Source organism: Ursus arctos, unplaced genomic scaffold (genome assembly GCF_023065955.2).
Source record: "Ursus arctos isolate Adak ecotype North America unplaced genomic scaffold, UrsArc2.0 scaffold_1, whole genome shotgun sequence".
NCBI classification, from domain to species: domain Eukaryota; kingdom Metazoa; phylum Chordata; class Mammalia; order Carnivora; family Ursidae; genus Ursus; species Ursus arctos.
The window spans coordinates 91,812,678-91,832,872 of record NW_026622763.1 but is presented as its reverse complement, the minus strand read 5'-3'; the positions used below and the strand labels follow the sequence as shown (position 1 = coordinate 91,832,872).

General features: G+C 55.3%; 1 protein-coding gene across 4 annotated transcripts in view; it reads right to left on the bottom strand.

The window, feature by feature from the left end:
* Nucleotides 1-3,869: 3,869 nt before the first annotated feature.
* The window catches only part of STK11IP (serine/threonine kinase 11 interacting protein), a 36,493-nt gene continuing 20,167 nt past the window's right edge, over nt 3,870-20,195 (bottom strand). The window contains exons 1-25 of one of the 4 annotated variants that reach the window (XM_026491845.4): nt 19,700-19,773; nt 19,445-19,530; nt 16,346-16,551; nt 16,089-16,163; nt 15,720-15,815; nt 15,250-15,357; nt 15,052-15,123; nt 13,843-13,969; nt 13,514-13,617; nt 13,277-13,372; nt 12,981-13,022; nt 12,650-12,796; nt 12,401-12,485; nt 11,527-11,853; nt 11,131-11,336; nt 10,682-10,798; nt 10,403-10,580; nt 7,806-8,036; nt 7,609-7,712; nt 6,509-6,606; nt 6,235-6,413; nt 5,918-5,999; nt 5,655-5,725; nt 4,889-5,136; nt 3,870-4,264 (exon numbers count right to left, since the gene is read on the bottom strand). In XM_026491845.4, the coding sequence (XP_026347630.2) occupies nt 4,115-4,264; nt 4,889-5,136; nt 5,655-5,725; nt 5,918-5,999; nt 6,235-6,413; nt 6,509-6,606; nt 7,609-7,712; nt 7,806-8,036; nt 10,403-10,580; nt 10,682-10,798; nt 11,131-11,336; nt 11,527-11,853; nt 12,401-12,485; nt 12,650-12,796; nt 12,981-13,022; nt 13,277-13,372; nt 13,514-13,617; nt 13,843-13,969; nt 15,052-15,123; nt 15,250-15,357; nt 15,720-15,815; nt 16,089-16,163; nt 16,346-16,551; nt 19,445-19,505 (3,210 nt within the window). In that variant the 5' untranslated portion in view covers nt 19,506-19,530; nt 19,700-19,773 and the 3' untranslated portion in view covers nt 3,870-4,114. Of the gene's footprint in view, nt 5,137-5,654; nt 5,726-5,917; nt 6,000-6,234; nt 6,414-6,508; nt 6,607-7,608; nt 7,713-7,805; nt 8,037-10,402; nt 10,581-10,681; nt 10,799-11,130; nt 11,337-11,526; nt 11,854-12,400; nt 12,486-12,649; nt 12,797-12,980; nt 13,023-13,276; nt 13,373-13,513; nt 13,618-13,842; nt 13,970-15,051; nt 15,124-15,249; nt 15,358-15,719; nt 15,816-16,088; nt 16,164-16,345; nt 16,552-19,444; nt 19,531-19,699; nt 19,774-20,195 lie in introns of those variants that run through there. The other 3 variants (XM_026491846.4, XM_057305084.1, XM_057305088.1) reach the window with 3 other exon arrangements.

Genomic DNA, 20,195 nt, shown 5'->3' with positions numbered 1-20,195 from the left:
AGCCGCGAAACTAAGGCGTAAACGTGGACCTTTTGGCTGGAAATCGCTGTGCCTTTTCCTGCGTGACCACCACACCACCCTGACTGGTGAGCACACGGACACAGTCCTGCGGGCACCCAGAGACGGGCAACGCACAGCACGGCACTGGGGCTGCACTGCCCACCACAGCTAACCCGTCCGGGGAGGGTCTGCTCAGAGCCTCCGTGGCACCCCTGCAAAGGAGGAAGGATGTCACCCCTCATTCATTCCACATGAAAGGACTCATCAGCTAGGATGGACCCTCTCCCGTTGAGAAAGAAAGAGCCTTCAAGCTGACCGACACCCCACCTTCCAAAGTCTCAGGAGTCAACATTTAGACCACTCAGTTTAGGGGGTGCTTGGCTGGATCTTGGGGTCATGAGTTCAAGCCCCACATTGGGGGTAGAGTTTAAAAAAATAAAATTTAAGAAAGAATAAAAAAATAAAAATAAATTAAAAAATATATTGTTCCGTTTTGGCCACTGACCCCTTAAGACCTCATCTAAATTTTTAAATATTACTTTTGAATCAAAATGCATTTAGGGAGTTTAGAAGTATTTTTAAAATTAAAAGTAACAGAGCCTTAATACTATCCCTGACCCCTTCTGCCCTGTTCTCATCTTCATTCCCCCACCACCAATTTGTCCCCCTGGAATTCATTTATACAGATAGAATATACGTGAGTATATTCTGTCCTACCTTATTTCTACCAAAAACATGGCAGAGTGCCGTTATGGACGGTTTTGTGGGAGTGAATTCTTTCTCTCCACCGCTTCAGGCCTCTACCGCCAGCAAGCCCAAGGCTGGACAGCCAATCAATAAGCACTTGTTAAGGGGGGAAAGGCCAGACCGAATGGACCAGTCGATCTCGGGGGCCAGTCCAGGGTTTGGGAGAACGGACAGCCATGCACAAGCGTCAGTAGCAAAGAGGCCCTGTTCGCTCAGTGTGGCAGGTGCCAGAAGCAGATGCGTCCTGGCGCCTGGTGAGACGCACAGCTAAAGGCCAGACATTTCCAGGGGTGGCAATGGCCTCACCCTTGACCGCTTCCTGGGTGGCCAGTACCAGCACCTGTCTTCTGGGCGCTCCAAAGAAAGAGCATCCCTAGGACGAAAGGTGCAGAGGACTTTGCTGCACTGTTAAAACAAAGACGAATGCAGAGAATTTAAGCACAAAGAAATGGAGGACACTCCTCTTCCACTGCTCTGGCCTCACGCCGCTTGGCAAATCATCCTTGAACGACTGCGGGTGATTCTGCCCCATCTGGACCATGACCTGACGGGACTTCCGGGGAAGCGCTTGTAAATGGGTCTGACCTCTCTGAAAGGGAGCTCTGCGCCAGGGGCTGGGGAAGGCCTTTCTCAGGGCCAGTCCTGGCTTGTCTGCAGACAGTGCAAACGTGCTGATGGGGAAGGGGGGGTGCGCACCGCCAAGAAAGTGGACTAATATTTTTGGGAAGTTATAATTTGCTTCAATTAAAAATTCAGGCCAGCTCTGAGCAAACAGAAGTAGGTGAACTTATTTTCTGAACCTCTGCACTGTCCTTTCTGGGCCCCTCCACCCTTGTGCCGGCCTGTCACCAAGGGCCCTGCCACCCTAGCCAGCATTTCCCGACTGGCTGGTTCGGAGATGCACACCGCTGCCTCCCCACTCTCCGTCTCCACCAGACCAGGGTCCTGCTAGGGGAGGGGGAGAGGGAGAGAGACCATCTGGCTCCACAACACAGGGGAGAAGCCTCCCCCGGCTCTGGGGCCTCAGCACCAGCCTTCCCGGTCTGGGTCATTTCCATACACAGGGCTCTTTCCTTAAGCTAAGCGGCTCTAGATGTTGTGATCAAAGGACTGTAAGAAACACTTGGGAAAATGAGATGCTTTAAACAATGCGTGGACCGTAGGAAGGGCTCACTGAGCCACAGCTGTTGGATTATTACCTTCCTCATTATTTAGAGGTGTGCCTCCATAAATCTTCAAGGCAGGCTTCAGTGCTGGCACCGCCACCCCCTCTCGGCAGTCCTGGCGCAGAGAAGGCAGTTGCTTTCTTGGGGGTACATTACAAGCCACTGGAGAAACCCCTCCTGCCCTAACATACACTCTAGTGGGCTCTGCAGTGGGACCTGTGTCCTATTGATCTCTGTCCAGTGAAGGAATAAATAAATCCATCCATTCAGTATACTTACGAATACGTAACAAGCATGTTTCAAGACAGGGACAATGCTGACCCACATGAGGGTCAGAAAAGGCAGAACAGGGGCGCCTGGGTGGCTCAGTCGGTTAAGCGTCTGACTTCGGCTCAGGTCATGATCTCAGGGTCTTGGGACTAAGCCCCACATCAGGCTTCCCACTCAGCATGGAGTCTGCTTGTCCCTCTCCTTCTGCCCTTCCCCCAAGTTGTGCACTCACTCTCTTTCTCTCAAATAAAATCTTAGAAAGAAAGGGGGAGAGGGAGGGAGGAAGAGAAAAAGAAAAAGGGAGGAAGGGAGGGAGGAAGGAAGAAAAGGCAGAACTAAGGAGTGGGCTCTAACCAATATCAAAATCTTCTCCGGGGTGCCTGGGTGGCACAGCGGTTAAGCGTCTGCCTTCGGCTCAGGGCGTGATCCCAGCGTTATGGGATCGAGCCCCACATCAGGCTCCTCCGCTATGAGCCTGCTTCTTCCTCTCCCACTCCCCCTGCTTGTGTTCCTCTCTCGCTGTCTCTATCTCTGTCAAATAAATAAAATCTTAAAAAAAAAAAAAATCTTCTCCCTCCTAGGGCCCCACAGTTCTTTCCGCTCCTGAGGATCCAGGGGCTTCTCTATTGTACTTTTGCTCCTTTAGAGCAGGAGGCTGAGTGTCCTCCAGTGCATTGATTATTTCCCAAACGATTCCATTCTCTGGGGCCCCAGGGTTTGCAGAGGGCTGGCTGGGTCAAGGGTGGAATTGGGCCCCAGGAGCCCAGTTCAGTCTTCTCTAGCCTACAAAACACCCCAACCCCAGGCCCCACCTTGGACTTCCCTAAAATAGTTTTACAGTGAGGCCTGACCAAATCTCCAGAGCATATCCCTCCCCCATGAACTCTAAGTCAAAGGCCTTCTAGTGGGGGGGTCGAAGGAGTAGCCCCTAGACCCCCTTTACACTCTAGGTCCACACCTTCCAAGCCCTATGTTGACCTTTCCAATGATAGTAAACAGAAATTCCAGAGACATGGCAGTCCTCCAAATTCAGGTATACAAAAATGACCTTTTTCTTCATAACTTTATCCTTGTAACAAGCCCCCATTTCCAACCAACAGAGGAGTTGATCTGGTGACATTCAAGTCAACTCAGCCTCATCAGTGATTTCAATTCAATCGATTCGAGTCTAAAGTGGTCACATCCCCACTTGGGGGCCAGGCTTACACCATCCTCCTGCTGCATTCCAGCAACGATGGACAGGCAAGCTCTCTGGCACGCTCTCAGCTGTCTTCCTCGCACCCCAGGCACCCACAGGATCCCTGGAACCCCTCCCTTCTCCATTCAAGACAAATCTGGGCAACTAACCTGCCAAGTGCTTCCAAAAGGCCGTCTTCATGTGCCCTGGAGGCGAAGGGAACATCTGACAGCTCACTGTCCTCCCTAATTCCAAACATGGAGTTAGACCCAGGGCCCCTCCCCCCGGGAGCCCCCAGTGGTAAGGGAAATCGTTTCTACACTGCTCCTAATGCCCTTCACTAAAACTGTCCCCCCTCCCCATTGTAGAGCTCTTGAAGATGAGGGCTCATGGGACAACAGGGCTGCTTGGGCTGTCCACGGACGGAGGGCTAAGAGCGGGGCAGTTTCTGTTAGAAGAGATGAAGCAATAAGCCGCCTGAGTGACACACGGAAGGACCCCTCATGGCATCGGGAAGGGAAACAATTTTATTGATACCTGAGAAAAAGTGCAGGAGAAACATTCCTACTGACCATGTTGCCTGTCCCCTTGGGCCAGACCAGGCCAGGCGACTTCTCTCACCCCGCTCTTGTGCCGTGGGTCATCTGGGGCCTCGCTGACGAGCGCCCACAGGCCGGAGAAGTCTGCAGCCAGAGTCGGGGAAAGCTTCCGCAGCCATGGCTCCCGAGGCCAGGGCGGGGTCAGCCGGGAAGCCTCACCGATCAAGGTCTAGAGTCTCTTGGGTCACAGTCCGGAGTCCGATGGAAAACAGCTCCTCCCAGGGCTCCCGGATCCAGGCCAGCAGGGCCGTCAGCTGCTCCGGACACACAACACGAAGGGCCCAAAAGCTCTCCAGCCGGGACACCTGACAGAGCAAGTCGTAGTGACGGGAGACTCATGGAGGCCCCGCCACCCCTCCATGCCTCAAGGCCTGCTTCCTTCCCCAAACCTACGTCCCTCCACAGAAGACCCTGGCTTTGAGCTTTTTAAGCAGAACACTTACTGAAGCACTCCCCTCCCCCCACAGAAGGCCTCCACGTTTATTATCTTGTTTCTTTAATCCACCCTGTTTCCCAGAACGTAAGTTCTGGAGTCAACTCCAAGGAAGTGGTTGGAGTTCGATTCCTGCATCGACACTTGTAACTCGGACAAACTGGTTAATGCCCCCAAGCCTCAGTTTCTCCATCTGTAAAAGGCCGAATGACAGTACGTCCTCCCACAGAGGCTGGGAAGAGCAGAGGGCTGGCACCTGGGGCCCAACCAGAAGCGAACTCCAAGCAGCAGCCCGTGCGTCCCTGAAGGCCTCGCAGCCAACAGCAGCTGGGCTCCAGGTCTGCGGGCTTCCACTGCCCACAGCTGCCGCCCTCTCTACCTGCTGCTCCCCCAAACCCAATGAGCCCCCCAGCTCCTCATGCCCTACTTCTCCATGTTCCCTCCACCACAGCTGCCCATCGCAATTCCACACTGCCCCCCCCCCACGCTCACACACCTCGTCGTAGAAGACCAGCCGCAGGTCCCCCGGGGCCGTGCGATAAAGCAGCACGGAGCTCAAGCTGCTGAGAGGCCACTGCTCCCTGACACGCACAGAAGGGCCCAGCCCAGAGGGCAGGGACGTCTCAGAGGCTTCGCCCGATGCTGCTGGAAGAGCGGGCTCTGCCTGGGAGCCTACAGGGTTTTCCTCTAACAGGTACAGGGTGGACAGAGTCATCAACAGGGACACAGGGCAGGTCGCAGGGCCTGGACGGAAAGAGACAGGGCGAGGCCCGGAGTGGAAAGCCACACAGGAGCCCAGATGCCCAGGGCAGCCTCCCGGTGCCACTCGAGAGGGGTGAACCACACCCTGCCAAGGTCGTCACGGGGCAGCCTGTGCCCCTGGAGGCCAGGGCTCTCCTTTTTCCAAACTCCAGTCATCTCAAGCCTCCAAAACCTCTGAGGCCCAAGACAAAGGGCACGTGGCCCACACCCACCCCAGTGAGACAGATCCCCCGCCTCCTCTGACGGGATGAGCGGGAGCAGACCCAGAGCCAGCTCCACTTCACGCAAAGCCTGTCCCCCAAAGCAAAGGTCTCTGACTGAGGACCCAGGAAACCTGCTGGCCCCACCCAGAGACGCCAGAAGACCGAGGCTGTCACGCGGATGTGCCTGTGAGTGAGAGGAAGTCCAGATTCCAGAAACTGAAAATGCTACAAGGGCACAGACAGGCAATGGGGGTGCCTTGCCAGGGGCCTGGGCAAGACAGAGGACAGATGCCTCACCTTCCACCAGGAACACCCGAAGGTAGAAGAACAGGGGTGGCTCCGAGGAACAGTCTCTCTCCAGCAATGGCCTGGGGAGAAGGAGTGGTCGGCGTAGGAAATACCGAGCGGGCAGGGAGGAGGGGCCAGGGCGAGAGGCGTGGGCATGAGGACAGGCAGGCCCAGGCGCTCAGGGCCACCCGTGGCTGGGGCTTGTGGAGGGGGCCAGCTCCGAGAGGGGCTGTCTGGGCACCAACCGCGGCCTCGACCTCCTATCCACTCACCAGAGGTGGTGCTTCGGGGTCACCTCCTCCTCTCTGGCACGGACACTGCTCCTCCAGCTGGGGGGCAGAGCCTGTAAGACATCTGGACAGAGCCAGCCAGGGACAGGGAACCTCAGAGACTCCAACTCTTCTATCCCAACCTCTCCACCTCTCAAGGCCTTCCACTCTCCTGATTTCTAGATTTCAGAAACCTCCATAAGGGATGAGTCCCATTACCTGTCTGTCTCCACCGTGGCTGCCAGACGCGGGCTGCTGTGAGCCCTCGGCCCCCACCCGCCCTCCCCATACCCCCCTTCCCTCCCTCTTCCCTCTCTCACCAGTGAGCTCATCTAGAAAGGCCCGGCAATGCTTGGCATCTCGGGGCAGCAGGACGCAGCTGCCTGCGCCAGCAGCCCACTCCAGCCGCAGACTCTGTCCTGCCAGCCCCAGCTCGATGCCACTCAGGTCGTGCAGGGGAATGGCCAGGGTTGGCTGCAGCCAGCTAGCTGGAGGCCCACTGTGGAGAGGGAGGGCCAGAGTGGGGGCAAAGAGTGAGTGCCATTGAGACCCACAGGGAGCCCTGCCCCGTCCCTGGCGGCCCCACCCGCTCACCATATCTCCCCTGTCACTTTCAGCACATAGAGCCTGCGGTCAGACACCACCACAAGACACACAGACTCCCCAGGGTGGCCGGCCAACACCAGTGGCACCTAAGGGGAAGAGGAAGGCGATGAGAAAGAGGGGATGAGGGAGGCGGCTGCCCGGCTGAGAGCGGAGTCACTGTGGCAGACCCTCCCCACCACTCATGCGTCCAGCCTCGCCCACCACCCCCTGCACCCTGACACGCAGGCAGGCTCAGCGGGTTTCCCTACCTGGCAGCGTGCCCCCTTCGACCCACCCTCCACACTCTGCCGGACTACCATAAAACAAAACCAACTGCCACGCCCCTGCCTCCAGGGCTCCCGCGGCCCTTGGGATCAGGTCCAAACTCCTCGGCAGACACTTGAGGCTGCCCCTGAACTGGCCCCTGCCTGCCTCCTCAGACTCCTCCCAGGGCCCCTGTCCCTGCTGCCCCCCCGCTGCCCCGAGAGCAAGTTTTTCCCCACTAGCTAGTCCCTCTCAGGCCCCTGACACAGGCGCTGCTTCCTTTCCCCAGATCATCCTGCCCCCTCCTCGAGCACTCATCCTTCAAGACCTGGATCAGATCTTAGATCGGCTCTCCAAGACGGGGAGGCTCCATCACTCAGGCTGGATCCGATGCCTCAGCTGGATTCCAGCACTTTCCTATCTCACAGTTGTCGGGTTTCTCACACCAGAATATAAGACAGATGGCAAGACTGATTGACTCTAAATCCTAGCGTCTTGCACATGCTAGGTGCTCGCAGAGGGACCAGTAACACTGTGTACTTAGAGCAGTGACAGGAGGCCCCGTCTGAGCGCCAGGTGCTGTGCTCGGCAGCTTTCCGACCCTGGCGCTCACCGACGCTACCACACTCCATGAGGCGGGCATCGCTATCCCTGTGGCAGTGCCAGCGACAGCCTTCAACATCGAGGACCGTGTCCACAGCCACACTGAGAGCGACCGCGGGAGCTGAAACCGGCCGCCTGACCCGGTGCTTCCGGAGCCCCCATGCTGACACCGCTGGCTGCGGGGGACACAGCGGGCACTCTGGCCGGCGAGGGACACAGGGTAGCCCCAAGCTGGCACAGACCTTGATGCAGCACTGGAACTCCTCCTGCGCGTCGGCGAACACCTCGACATCCAGGAAGAGCCGGAGTCGGTGGTCCACAGAGCGGAGGCCGTGGCGCTCGGGGGCTGCGGGCGAGCAGTGGCCGTCAGCCTGCCCTTCCTACCACCGCGCTCTCACCCCCCCAAACATCACCTTGGTCTCATTTCACCTCTACTCACAGGGACTGAGACTCCAGCTATGACGATCTCGGAAGCCCGGAACCGGAGATGGGGCCCCGTCAGCCCTGCCGCTGTGGTCACTGTGGTCAGGAGGGTCATGGACAGTGCTGGCCGTCTGCAAGGGAGCTGGCGATGGTTCGTCCTGTCTATGCTCCCTGTGGGTGGTTCCCAGGGACCGAGCCAGGAGAACCACATGATCACTACCACAGTTTGGACACACGGCAGGAGATTCTGGAAGGAAGGATGAGCACAGTCCCCGTGAACCCCCCCACAATGCCATAATCCCCCTCCACGCTCATCATGCTCCCCACCCCCCTCGGACTCACTTTGCCCGACTCATCTCTAGCTTCCTACTCTCCCCACCAGTCCCAACCCCCCCCCCCACTTCCTGGGCAGGCCAGTTAACCAACCACTCTCCATCCCAGTGAGGAAGGAGCAAACCCAGCCCCACGGCCCACAACCTCCTCAAAATATACCCCACCTTCTTATTTCAGGCCTTCTCAGAGAGGACCAAACTCTGCCAGACCCTGCTCTGGTCCCCTCCCACACCCTGGGGCTGTCATGTGCTCGGAAGCTGCCCCAGCCACGACTGAAAGCCACGGATCAACGGATCAGGAAGGCAAGGTGCCAGGTCTGGGTCCAACTCCAGGCTCCGTCACCTAATGGCTGTCATCTAAGCAATTATGACAAGTCACCTAAGCTCTCTGATTCTGGTTCCTCCTCTGTAATAAGGAGTGATGACAGTGCCTGTCCTGTAAGGTCGTCAGGATGGGTTAACGAATCAGGTAAAGGATCCAGGTCGGGGATTAGCAGCGAGAGAGAAAACACTCTTCGATCAGCTACAGTGGGCATATGCTGGGTCCTTTGACAAGAGAATCAAAACTCTCTGGAGCCCAAGTGGCAAATGAGGAAAGCAAGAACCCAAAAAATGACACACGCGGGGGGAGCCTGGGTGGCTCAGTGGGTTGAGCATCGGCTCTTGGTCTCTGCTCCGCACGGGTCGTGATCTCAGGGTCATGGGGATCAGCCCCTATCAGACTCCACAGCCAGCGCGGAGTTGGCTTGAGAGTCTGTCCCCCTCCTTCCCGTTCTGCCCCGCTCCTGCTCACACATACACGCTCTTGCACTCTCTCTCTCCAAACAAATAAATAAAAATCTTAAAAAAAAAAAATTGGGGCACGGCGCAGTCGGTTAAGCGTCTGCCTTTGGCTTGGGTCATGAACCCGGGGTCCAGAGACGGAGTCCCATGTCAGGCTCCCTGCTGAGCTGGGAGTTTGCTTCTCCCTCTGCCTGCTGTTCCCCCAGCTTGTGTGCTCGCCCTTGCTCTCTTTCTCTGTCAAATAAATATTTTTATAAAAACCTGACACACCCTGCCCAAGACTGAATGGCTGAGGCTAGTGGCGGCAGCTACCACTTACAGAGGACCTTTATGTGGTGCCGGACACTGTGCCTGGTGTCTTTTCGTCATAGTTAAATCTCCTAACAGTACAGAAAGTTCACACTCTTCTTTGTTCTGAAGAGGTAACCGAGACTCAAATAAAAGAAGTACACAGCACTTAGGAAATATCCAGTAATAATGACCCATCGAACGGACCTCAGGGGCCACGCGACCCTGTGCAGTACAGAAAGGTCTTGGAGGGAATGGGGGCTGGTTCCACTGCACACATTGTGCTTCTGGACTTCTGGGGAGGTTCAGGGTGGGGGATGGTAAAGGGTCTATTTTCTCAATAAAATTTAAACCCCTGATCCAGCTCCTGCTAAGAAGACAAAGTGGCTAATAAAAGTCATGCATTTCGGGGCTCCTGGGTGGCTCAGCCAGTTAAGCGTCTGCCTTCGGCTCAGGTCATGATCCCAGGGTCCTGGGATCTGGCCCCGTGTTGGGCTCCTTGCTCAGCAGGGAGCCTGCTTCTCCCTCTCCCTCTGCCTGCCATTCCCCCTGCTTGTGTTCTCTCTCTCCCTGACAGAGAGAGAGAGAGAGAATTTTTTAAAGTCATACATTTCAATACAAACAGTATGAGAATGTCTCTTTTCTCTTTAGAGTTTTTAAAGATGTTGTTTCTGACTGATCTACAGTGGAAAAATCTCTCACTTCAAAGAACAGAGTGTGAAGCGATGCCATGAGGCACCACTTGATCTCAAGTAGTTTACAAGGTCAGTCAAGGCAGGATAACCTCAGCCAACTCGAAAAGCACCATACTCCACAGCCAAACATGCTGAGGACAGCACTACACGCAATACTGCGGTGAGGGCTCAGGAGCTTTCATGGAGTTTCTAAATATCAGCCAAAAGAGTGGAAAAAGCCTGCAGGTTATGAAAAAATAATGAGTATGTTTCAACAGTTACGGAGATTGTATTTCCTGACTTTTAGAGAGGAAAAAAAAAAGGATTTACTTTCTTCTTTTGTTCCTTGTCTTTTTTCTTTTTTTTTTTTTTGGTAAATGTATCAGGCAGACCATTTTATTTTTCCTCCAGACAGAAGAGTTGGTCCCCACTCCTTCCTTCCCTGGGGTTCCCCCTCTATATTCCCTCCCTCAAAGCCATGGCGTCTGAAAGGGTGGGAGTCCCACAGACAGGAAGGTCAAGGGCAAGGCACGTACCTGTCTTTTGGAACAGAGGCCTCCAGCCTTCCTCACTGTCTAACCCCAACCTGGGCTCCTCTGCTTTGAACTCATGACCACAACGCAGACACTGGAGTCTGTCCCTCAGTGGGTCTTTCGCTTCCCCAAGCTCACACTGAGCCGTGGTGGCTGCTGGGGTTAACACAGCAAGCAGCTCCTGAAGCAGGGTGGGCCAGGAGCAGCTGTGAGCAGTGGACCCTGGCCCTCGGCCTTTCAGGCCTCCCCCAGTCCCCTGGGCCTCGCTCTAGGCCCCGTTACCTGGAGAGCTGCGTGGGCATCGGGCTCCAGCACCACATAGCGACGCAGCTGCCGGTCAGGGCAAATGTAGGAGAAGCGCAGAACAAGGACTGGGGCCCCGGGGAGCGTATCTGAGCCCTGCACACACAGAGGGCAACCAGGTAGAAAAAAAGGAAGGAGGGGATCAGAGAGATCTGGGTGATACTGACAGCACGGAAGAACACCGTAGCTCTGGACGTCATGAAAATGCTCTTGCTGACATCCACACTCGAGCTCTGCAGCCCTACTCCTCAGCCCAGCCTTCCAAGCTGTCCTTCGCCCCCCACAGCTCCCCTGCTCTGCTCCAAGTGCCAATGAGAGACCGTGGGAAACTCGCGACCCAGCACCTGGCACCCAACAGCCACGCTGTCCGGGTCGGCTCCTGCAAAAAGCCCAGCACCTGTGCCAGGACCCCGAACGCCGTCGCTCACCTCGAGCGCCGCCTCGCTCTCGGTCTGAGGCTCGGGCTCCACCTCAGCTGCCTCCAGGCTCTGAAGCTCCAGCCGGGCCAGGGTGCGAGCTGCCTGGAGTTCCACCTCTAACAGGTGGCCAGAAGTGACCCGGAGAAAGCATTCCCTGCCCCGCACGCCCTCGGGCCCTTCCAGGGGACACACCAACATGGGGCGACACAGTTCCGCTGAGAAGAAACCAGGAGAGCAACCCTGTAAGAAGGGAGACGTATCCCCGACTCTGCCCTCCCGTCAGCTGGCCCTCCATCCAGAAGGATGCCGCCGCCCCAAGTCTGGGTTTTCCCAACTCCCCCAGATACACCACCAGCACCTGGCTCAGTCTCCCCAGCAGCCGCTGAATGAGCACTCACTGCTCACCTTCCACTTCATCCCGCTCCTGCCCCTCCTCGTCCTCCTTTCCTTCTTCCTCTTGTCCCTGCTTCTTCACCTCCCCTTCCTGCAGGGGCTCTGGCAGGAGCTTCACCCCCTCTGCCATGTCCCGCGGTGACTCCTTCTCTGGGGGCGGAGGTCCGGGCACAGACCCGGGGCTCAGGCGCAGGGTGCTGAGGGCAGGGGTCTTGGAGGTAGCCAGAACGGGGGTCCCAGAGGTCTCCAGGTGATTCCTATACTGCAGCCAGTCACAGCCAAACCGCTCCCGGAAGCTGTTCATGAGTTCAAGTTCCCGATGCTGCTGCACAAACCGCCCTGGGCCGTGGGGAGTGCGCCGCTTAGCGAGCCGCGCCCTCACCACGACCCGCAGCAACCCCAACTTCTTCTGCACCTGCTCCTTCGGGTGAAGTAACAGGGTGTATGACGTGATGAGACTAAAGGCTTCCCCTCAGCGGCACATCCCAAAGCGTATTCTGTGGAACACTGCTCATGAGCAAGCTGGAACCACACAGCAGACGCTGCTGGCGAGACTGGACATGCACGGGAGCGGACTGCAGGTCCAGGGATGTGCTGGGGCAGGGTGCCTAGTTAACTCTGGTTAGCTCAGCTTTTCCCATGAAATCCTTTCAGCAAGTGACGACCTTTTGACATCCTACACAATTCATGTTCCTTGAAAAACACTTTGGAAAATGCCGCCCGGGGCGGTCTCTTTTTTCATTAAACTAGAAAGAAAGAGGGACGCCTAAGACACTCTCTACAATGCTCTGCTCTACCTCAGACAGACTTCCTCTTACCGAAAAAACCGGGGCCGGAGCCTGAAGACAGGACTAGGGAAAGGGCAGCTGGGGCCCCGCAGACTTACCAGCTGGGGAGGGGTCCAGGGTCCGGGGCTCTGGGTCTGTATCGCTGGGCTCTGAGATACTTGCTCGCCTCACACGGACTCGGCTCTGAAGGTGGACAGAGGACCGAGGCTCTGGGAGAGCCGGGGCCTCCCACCCTGCCGTCCGTGGCCACACTCCCAACTTTACCCAGAAAACCCCCCCCACAAGCAAGGATGAGGCCTTGCTATTCCCAGCCCGTCCATAGGGATCCAAACCCAGGCACTGTTTACCTTAACCTTCCGGTGTGAGGGCTGGGCCATAACGCCCCCTGAGGAGATGCTGTCACTCAAGTCAGGGCCACCTGAGGTTTCAACAGTACTCCCCGCTGACCAGGGCAGAGGTGGGGCCGAGGAGCCAAGCCCTGAGGATGTGGAGGTCTGGCGTGTGACAACAGGAAGGAGAGCGAGGCTGGAGCCAGAGGTGCACTTCTGCCCTGCCTGGCTGGCCGCGGGATGGGCCCTCCTTTGTAGCTGCCCAGAAAGACCCCTACCCTGGGATCCCTGTCACGTCCTCCCAAACCAATCCGGGATGGCCTACTCCCGGCGCTCCCAGCATACTAACCTGAAAGTCAGTCAGTGACAAGACTTTCCCATCAAGAAGGAACTGAGCAAAGATAAAAGGGGAGGGGCGGTGTGGGTGGTGGAACGCCTGCCTGCCCACCCGCCCAGGGGAGCCCTCCTAGCCCCGCAGGGACCGGCAGGCTCAGCGCGGGGGAGCAGCCTAACAAGCAAGGAGCCTGGGGCTGTGGCCCGTCACCCAGGGCTGGGGTGGGGGGCAGACGAGGGGGCGGGGGGGGGGGGGGACAGGCAGGACAGAGAAAGCAGAGCAGACAGGAGAAGATCGAGAAGATCGCTCACTCCGGCTGCAGCGTCCCTGGCACGGGGCGATAAGTACTGGGCAGTGGCCGCTCGGTGCGCCGGGTGGAACCACAGAGGGTTGCCCTCCAGGTAAAGCTGAAGGGCAGGAAGAGGAGACTGAGATGGGCCTCGGACCTCCCTGTGTGAGGAAGGGCACTCACCAAAACAGCCTGGGAGGGAGGGAGAGGCGCAGAGCCGGCCCCCAGGTCCTGGAAGCACTCGAGACTCAGGACGCACCTTGCGGAGCTCGGCCAGCAGCCACAGCGGCGCCAGCTCCCGGTGGCCTTCCAGCAGGTTGTATGCCACGTCCAGGTGCCGCAGCCTCCTCAGCTGCTCCAGGCCTGGGGTGGAGGCGAGCAGGGAGGAAAGGCATGTATGTATGGGGGTGGGGGGGGTAGAGCAGAAAGACCAGCCTGGGCACCTCAGATCTACCCGGAGCCCCACCTGAGGCTCTGGAGGCATGCGGGTCCCAGGCTGAGTCTCACACTGCCTCTCTACCCCTCCAAGCTCGCCCCACCCTCTCCTACCCCCGGCCCCCCACCTCCCTCCCCACACTCCCCACTCACCCTGCAGGCTCTGGAGCTCATTGCCTCGCAGGATCAGGGTCCCCAGAGCCGCACCCGAGGGTCCCATTCTCGGCACCAAACGCAGGTGGTTATAGGAGATGTCCAGATGGTAGAGCTCAGACAAGTCCTGAGAGGGGGTGGTGACAAAGATTCTCTCCTTGACCAGACTCTCGCCAGGCTTCTCTGAGCCTTCTTTTCAAATAGACCTCAACCTCGGCCTATAAAGACTGCATACTTTCCACACAACTGAGTTCATCCCATCCTCCACACACACACACCCCCAAACATTAACAGAGTTGAACAAATCCTAGCATAGTTCCTGATAGCTCACAGTCACATCCTTGGGAAGACAATGCCAGCTCCCTTACCTTCCCTCCTAGAAAAATCCGAGGCTGCCAAGAGAATTTAGTTTGTTCCAGCCAACAGCTGAAGACAGAGCCCCTGTCTCCCAGCCTCTGTAGGAAGGTAGGAGGCTAATTCTGGCAAGCGCCAGCCAGCAAACCCAGACCCTGACAGATTTCATATGGACCAACCCCCGCTTCCTGTTTTTTGTAAATTTCCACTTCCTTGACTTTAGAGGAAATTGACAGTTCGGTCAAGGAGAGAATCTGCTCAAGCCCCTGCCTTCTCACGCCCAGTCCCTCACTCTCCCTTGAAAACACCCATTGATCTCTGCACAAATTGGATTTGAATTTAGTTCATGCTGAAGTTTATTACAAATTAAAATGGTTTCACTACTGATTACATACCATGATAGCTCATTACTACCATAATAGCATATTACGGACTAAAATCTGCTCTCACCACAGTAACTACTGTCCAACTTCATCTCTGACAATGAGACTTGGGAGAAGCTTCTTCACCATCATCCCCAAGCTACCTTTTCTGAGCTAACATCACACAACCTCCATGACCACTCTAATACTACAAAAGCAGGCACTCCTAGGATTTCTGCTTGACAAGTTGAGGAACTCAAAGGTCAGTTTGCCCCAAGTCACACAAGGATTAGGAATTGAGATGGGAACACTGGCTTCTGTTATGCTACAGCCAGAGATCCCAAAGAGTACTGCCTCCAGGACGTAGCCCTACCTGCGGGAGGGTGGGGGACAGGAGTCAGGTGGGAGCAAAACCAGGTCCAAGAAAGAGGGTCAGAGTGGAACTGTCAGAGACCCGAGTGGTGCCAGGTCCAAGCAGCCTGCTTACACTCACCGTCAGGAAGCCCTCGCAGTCCTGAACTTGATTGTGGCTCAGATTCAAGAAGCGCAGAGCTGACAAGAGACGCTGGCGGGGGGGGGGGGGGGGGGGGGAAGCAGAGAATCAGACACCTCCAGGCAGCCAGCCGGCCCTCCTCCCTAAGCGCCCCCCCCCCCGTCTTTTCCCAACCCCCCTTCCCTCAGAGGCACTCACCAGGGAGCTGTCTAAGGAAGTCAGTGCATTGTAGCTGAAGTTGGCAGACAGCAGAGCCAGCCAGGGCAGGGCAGAGCAGAGGTCACCACCGCAGGCTGAGAGGAGCTCCTGAGACGGGGGTGCTCCATTACCCCCGCTGTCCCCTCCTCCCTGCTCCAAGCCATTGTCCCCCAGCTATTCCTTCGTTCTTTACATACTAAGCTTGGTCTGCAGAGACAGACTGAAAACAAGCCCAGGGCCCTGCCCCCAGGAATCTGTTGTGGGGAGAATGGGGAGAGGGACATGAGAATATCGAATACAAGATGGTAGGTGTGACCATAAACATACAGACAGGTACACGGCGCTACGGAAGTACAGCAGAGGGGCAAGGACACTGTCTGAAGGGAAGCGGGAAGCAGGGAAGGCTGCACAGAAGAGAGACCCGCAGAGCTTGGTCGTCTCGGTCCCTGAGAACCCTCCCCCACCCTTACCTCTAGCGCCTGGATGCTCCTGCTGCAAGTCAAGGTCTCCAGCTGGGAGTAGATGCCACCGAGGCCACGGAGGCAATGGAGAGGGACACCTCGGAGCTGAGGGGGAGGGAGGCAGGGAGCGAGACAGACAGAATGTCACAAAAGACTGAGGCTTCACCTCCCTTCCTCCTTCCATGGGAAGGGAAAAGATGACAAATCCAGCTATGGTTCAGGGAAGCGTTAAGTGGAAGAGATGAATGCCATGTTACCGCAGAGCAGTGGACACACTCAGCCCTGGCCCGCCCACCAAAGGGGGCCAGCTCTTTCCCCGTTCCCAAAAAGTTGTCACAAACTGGGTTTCGTGTGCCAGCAACCCCCAACACTCCATACCTCCAGCTGCCGAAGGGACTTGAAGGGAAAAATCTTGATGGGTCCGGGGAGGCCAGAACCAGGGACGTGGACCAGCTAAAAGAAAACACCTCATATCACTGAGGCCAGCACATCTCCCTCTCCTTGGCCTCTCCTCCTTCACAGCCACCCACAGCTCTCACACCTTCTCGATCTGGGCCCTGCAGACTTCTTGCACCTGTGCCCCCCCCCCAGCTCTTGGGCTCTTTGTACATCCTACTCCATTCCCACCGCAGGACCTTGAGCGAAAGAGTTTTCTGTAGCACATCGAAGAGGAACTGAAGCTGGAGGATGGCAGGGGAGTCGGCGGGGTGAGAGGGCAGAGCCACAAAGCCTGTCTGGCCAGGGCCCCATGGCCCCAGGTGCAGCTCGAATATGTGGTTCAGCTGCTGCAGGGTGGCGGTCAAGAGGCTCAGTGTGCTACAGCCAGACAGGACCACGTCACCTGCAGGGAAAGGGGCAGACAGGAAGGAGAACAAATAACAAAGGGGTCTTTCCCTTTGTTCTGAGACTCTGTGACCCCAGGATACACCCACTCCAATCCATATTGTAGATCTCCCACTGCTGGGCTCATACTCGCTCCTCCCTGCTCAGAAGTCTTCAACAGCTGCCCACTATCTTCGCAAAAAGTCCTAACTCTTCAGTCTGATGATAGGAGTTTGCGTTCACTAAACCCAACCAACTTTTCCAAATTTCCTTTCACCATCTGCTCAAGAGTCCAGTCTACTCACAGTGCTGGGCATACAGTCAGCTTGGTTCACAGATTCCCCATTTTCTGGTACACTCCGTCCCACTCCACCCAGTTCGAGACCTTCCTCCTCCAAGCAGGCTTCTCAATGTGTACCACTGCTGCCCCTTTACACTGTAATCACTCATTTTACATAAAAGCTGGTTGGGTGTTTCACCTTTTTTTTTTAAGTAAACTCTTCACCCAACGTGGGACTCAAACCCACAAGCCCGAGATCAAGAGTCGCGTGCTCCACCGCTGAACCAGCCCAACGCCCCACGTATTTCATCTTTACTTCTCTTTCTCATCACAGCAGTAATATGGGCACTTACAGAAACTTCTAAACCATCCCAAAATGCTTATCATAGAAAGAATAACCACTCAGTATAATACTGAGGTATTATTCTCATCTCCATGTTAAAACTGCTCTATGTGGAAGGAACCGAGATGCCCTTCAACAGATGAATGGATTAAAAAGATGTGGTCCACTGATACAATGGAATATTACTCAGCCATCAGAAAGGATGAATACCCACCATTTGCATCACCATGGATGGAACTAGAGGGGATTATGCTAAGTGAAATAAGTCAAGCAGAGAAAGACAATTATCATATGGTCTCACTCATATGTGGAACATAAGCAACAGCACAAAGAACCATAGGGAAGGGAGGGAAATATGAAGGGGGAGAAATAAGAGAGGGAGACGAACTATGAGAGACTATGGACCCCGGGAAACAAACTGAGGGTTTCAGAAGGGAGGAGGGTGGGGGGAGGGGGGTACCAGGGTGATGGGTATTAAGGAGGGCATGTGTTGTGATGAGCAGTGGGTGTTATACGCAACTAATGAATCACTGAACACTACATCAAAAACTGATGATGTACCATAGAGTGGCTAACTGAACATAATAAAAAAAAAAAAACTGCTCTCTCTAATGAGACTGTCATCCTTGAGCACATCTTTTGATCACCTCGGTACCCATTGCTGCACCTAAAAAGTATAGCTATGAGGTAGGCATGGAAAAATATTTTTCTTACCAGTTTTTTTTTAAAAGATGTTGCAAAGATATTACAGAGAGGTACCCTATATCCTTCACCCAGTTTCCCCCAACGTTTACATTTTATGTAAATATGATACAATATCAAAGTCAGGAAACTGACATAGTTCTATGCCACTTTTTGGTCACTGGTGTGGATTCCTGTAACCAACATCACAATCAAGATACAAAACTATTCCATCACCATAAAAATCTCTTGCCAGCTCTTATAGTCCCACACACCATCATCCCTAACCCTTGGAGTACCAGGTCAGATTTGTGCTGAACAAACTGATAAATCCTGCAACCTTGCATGACAGATGTTCCATGTGCTAGACACTAAGGATAGATGCAGACAGGGTTCAAAGACTCTTCCCACCCTCAAAGAGCTTCCTATGGAGAAGAGATAAAACATGTACATGGTTAATAAAATAAGCCAGAAAGTAAAACTGCTCTAAAGAAAGACTCCACAAACACCACCAATGGGAGTACCGAGTACAGAGTGCCGGCAGGCAGCTAATATTAACCGGGTGGTATGTGGCAGACAACTTTGCTACCTCATTTAAACTTCACTGGAATCTCCTAAAGAGAAGCATTACTGACCACCCCTTAAGGAGATGGAAACTGGGGCTTGGAGAAGAACACTGATTGAGCTTATATAGATGGAAGGAAGTTGCTACTTTTGTCTGATCTCAAATCAAGGCTTCTTCTACCACAACTAACATCAACCACACGTTGAACAACCACTGTGGCTCCACCGTGCCCAGGCACGGACAGAAGAAATTGTAGTAACAATAGCTACCAGTTTTTTTTTTTAAGATTTTATTCATTTATTTGACAGAGACAGCCAGTGAGAGAGGGAACACAAGCAGGGGGAGTGGAAGAGGAAGAAGCAGGCTCCCAGCGGAGGAGCCTGATGTGGGGCTCGATCCCAGATCGCCGGGATCACGCCCTGAGCCAAAGGCAGACACCCAACGACTGCGCTACCCAGGCGCCCCAACAGCTACCAGTTTTGAGCTCTTACATATTATGTCCTAAATGCTTTACGTGGGTTAAAATTAATCCCCACAACAACCTTTTGAGTTAAGTACAATCGTTATGCCATTTTCCTGCTGTGGAAAGCTGAAGCTCAGAAAACTTAAACAACTTCGCCACGTTTGAAAGAGTTGGGATTCCAACCCAAGTGAATCTGACTCCAAATCTCGTGCTTTTAACTATACTAAGTGCCTTGCCACAGAGCAATGATTATGCCAGTCCCCGCTCTCCAGAGGCTTACAGCCAAGTAAAGATCACTTTCCTCTGAGAGTATCAGAGAACGCATGGAGTAAGTGGCACTGGTCTCGAAGGATGGCTAAGGTTTGAAATGTCAAAAACAAAGGACCCTGTAAGCAACGGGACCAGAGAGAATAAACTTCGGCGGAGTATAAAAAAAAAAAAAAAAAAAAGTGAATTGACGCCTGAACCCTCGTAACTTTAAACAGCTGTAATTCTATCATTCCCAAGGGGGTAGTGTCTCCGGAAGGCAGGGTGCACCCCCACCTTGCCCCAGCCCCCGATCAACCGTGTATCCACTCACCCGACTCCCGCAGCAGCCCCGCGAGCTTCCACACCAGGGAGTCCCGCTGGGCGGTCGTCATGGCCACGGGACGCTGGGGGCGGAGCCTGAGAAAAGAGGAAGCGGAAGAGCCTCAGGTGGGTGGTGGTACCAAAAGCCCACGACGTTCGCGCAAACCGAGGACTCGCGGGGAGAAAGAAGTAAGAAAGAGGGCCAGGAAAAGCGTCCTCCCGGATACCCTTCCGAGGAGCGTAAGGCCTGGCCACCGAGACTGACCTCCTGTGCGCTCCTCCCACCAGCTCTACAGTCCGACGCCTATCAATAATGGCAAGGAAGTCCCGCCCCGGAAGGAAGGCGGGCAGGAGGGACAACCGGAAAGCACGCCTGCGCTGCCGGAAGCCACGGCCTAAGTCGTGCTTACGTGTCGGACGGGGGTGGGGACGGCTTGGTGCGGAGGGGGCGGTCCCTTGGTGGTCGGACCTGCCGGGGGCTCGGACCCCAGCCCAAAGCTGGGTCTCTCCATCCTGGCCCCCACCCCCGCCCTGCTTGTGCGCCCCGCTCAGCATGGGTCTCCCGCTCGGCTTGCCAGGGCCCCTCCAGGCCTGTGAGGAAAACCTGACTCGTTATTTGCAGACGGGGTGGGGAAGCACAGTTTGGGTAAATGGAATTTTCTCTTAAGTGAGGAAAGGACTTGGCCAAAGCGAACATTCGTTTTCGAATTAGAGGAAAGCGTGTTCGCCATATGAAGTTTTTTGGTATCTGCTGAAAGAGC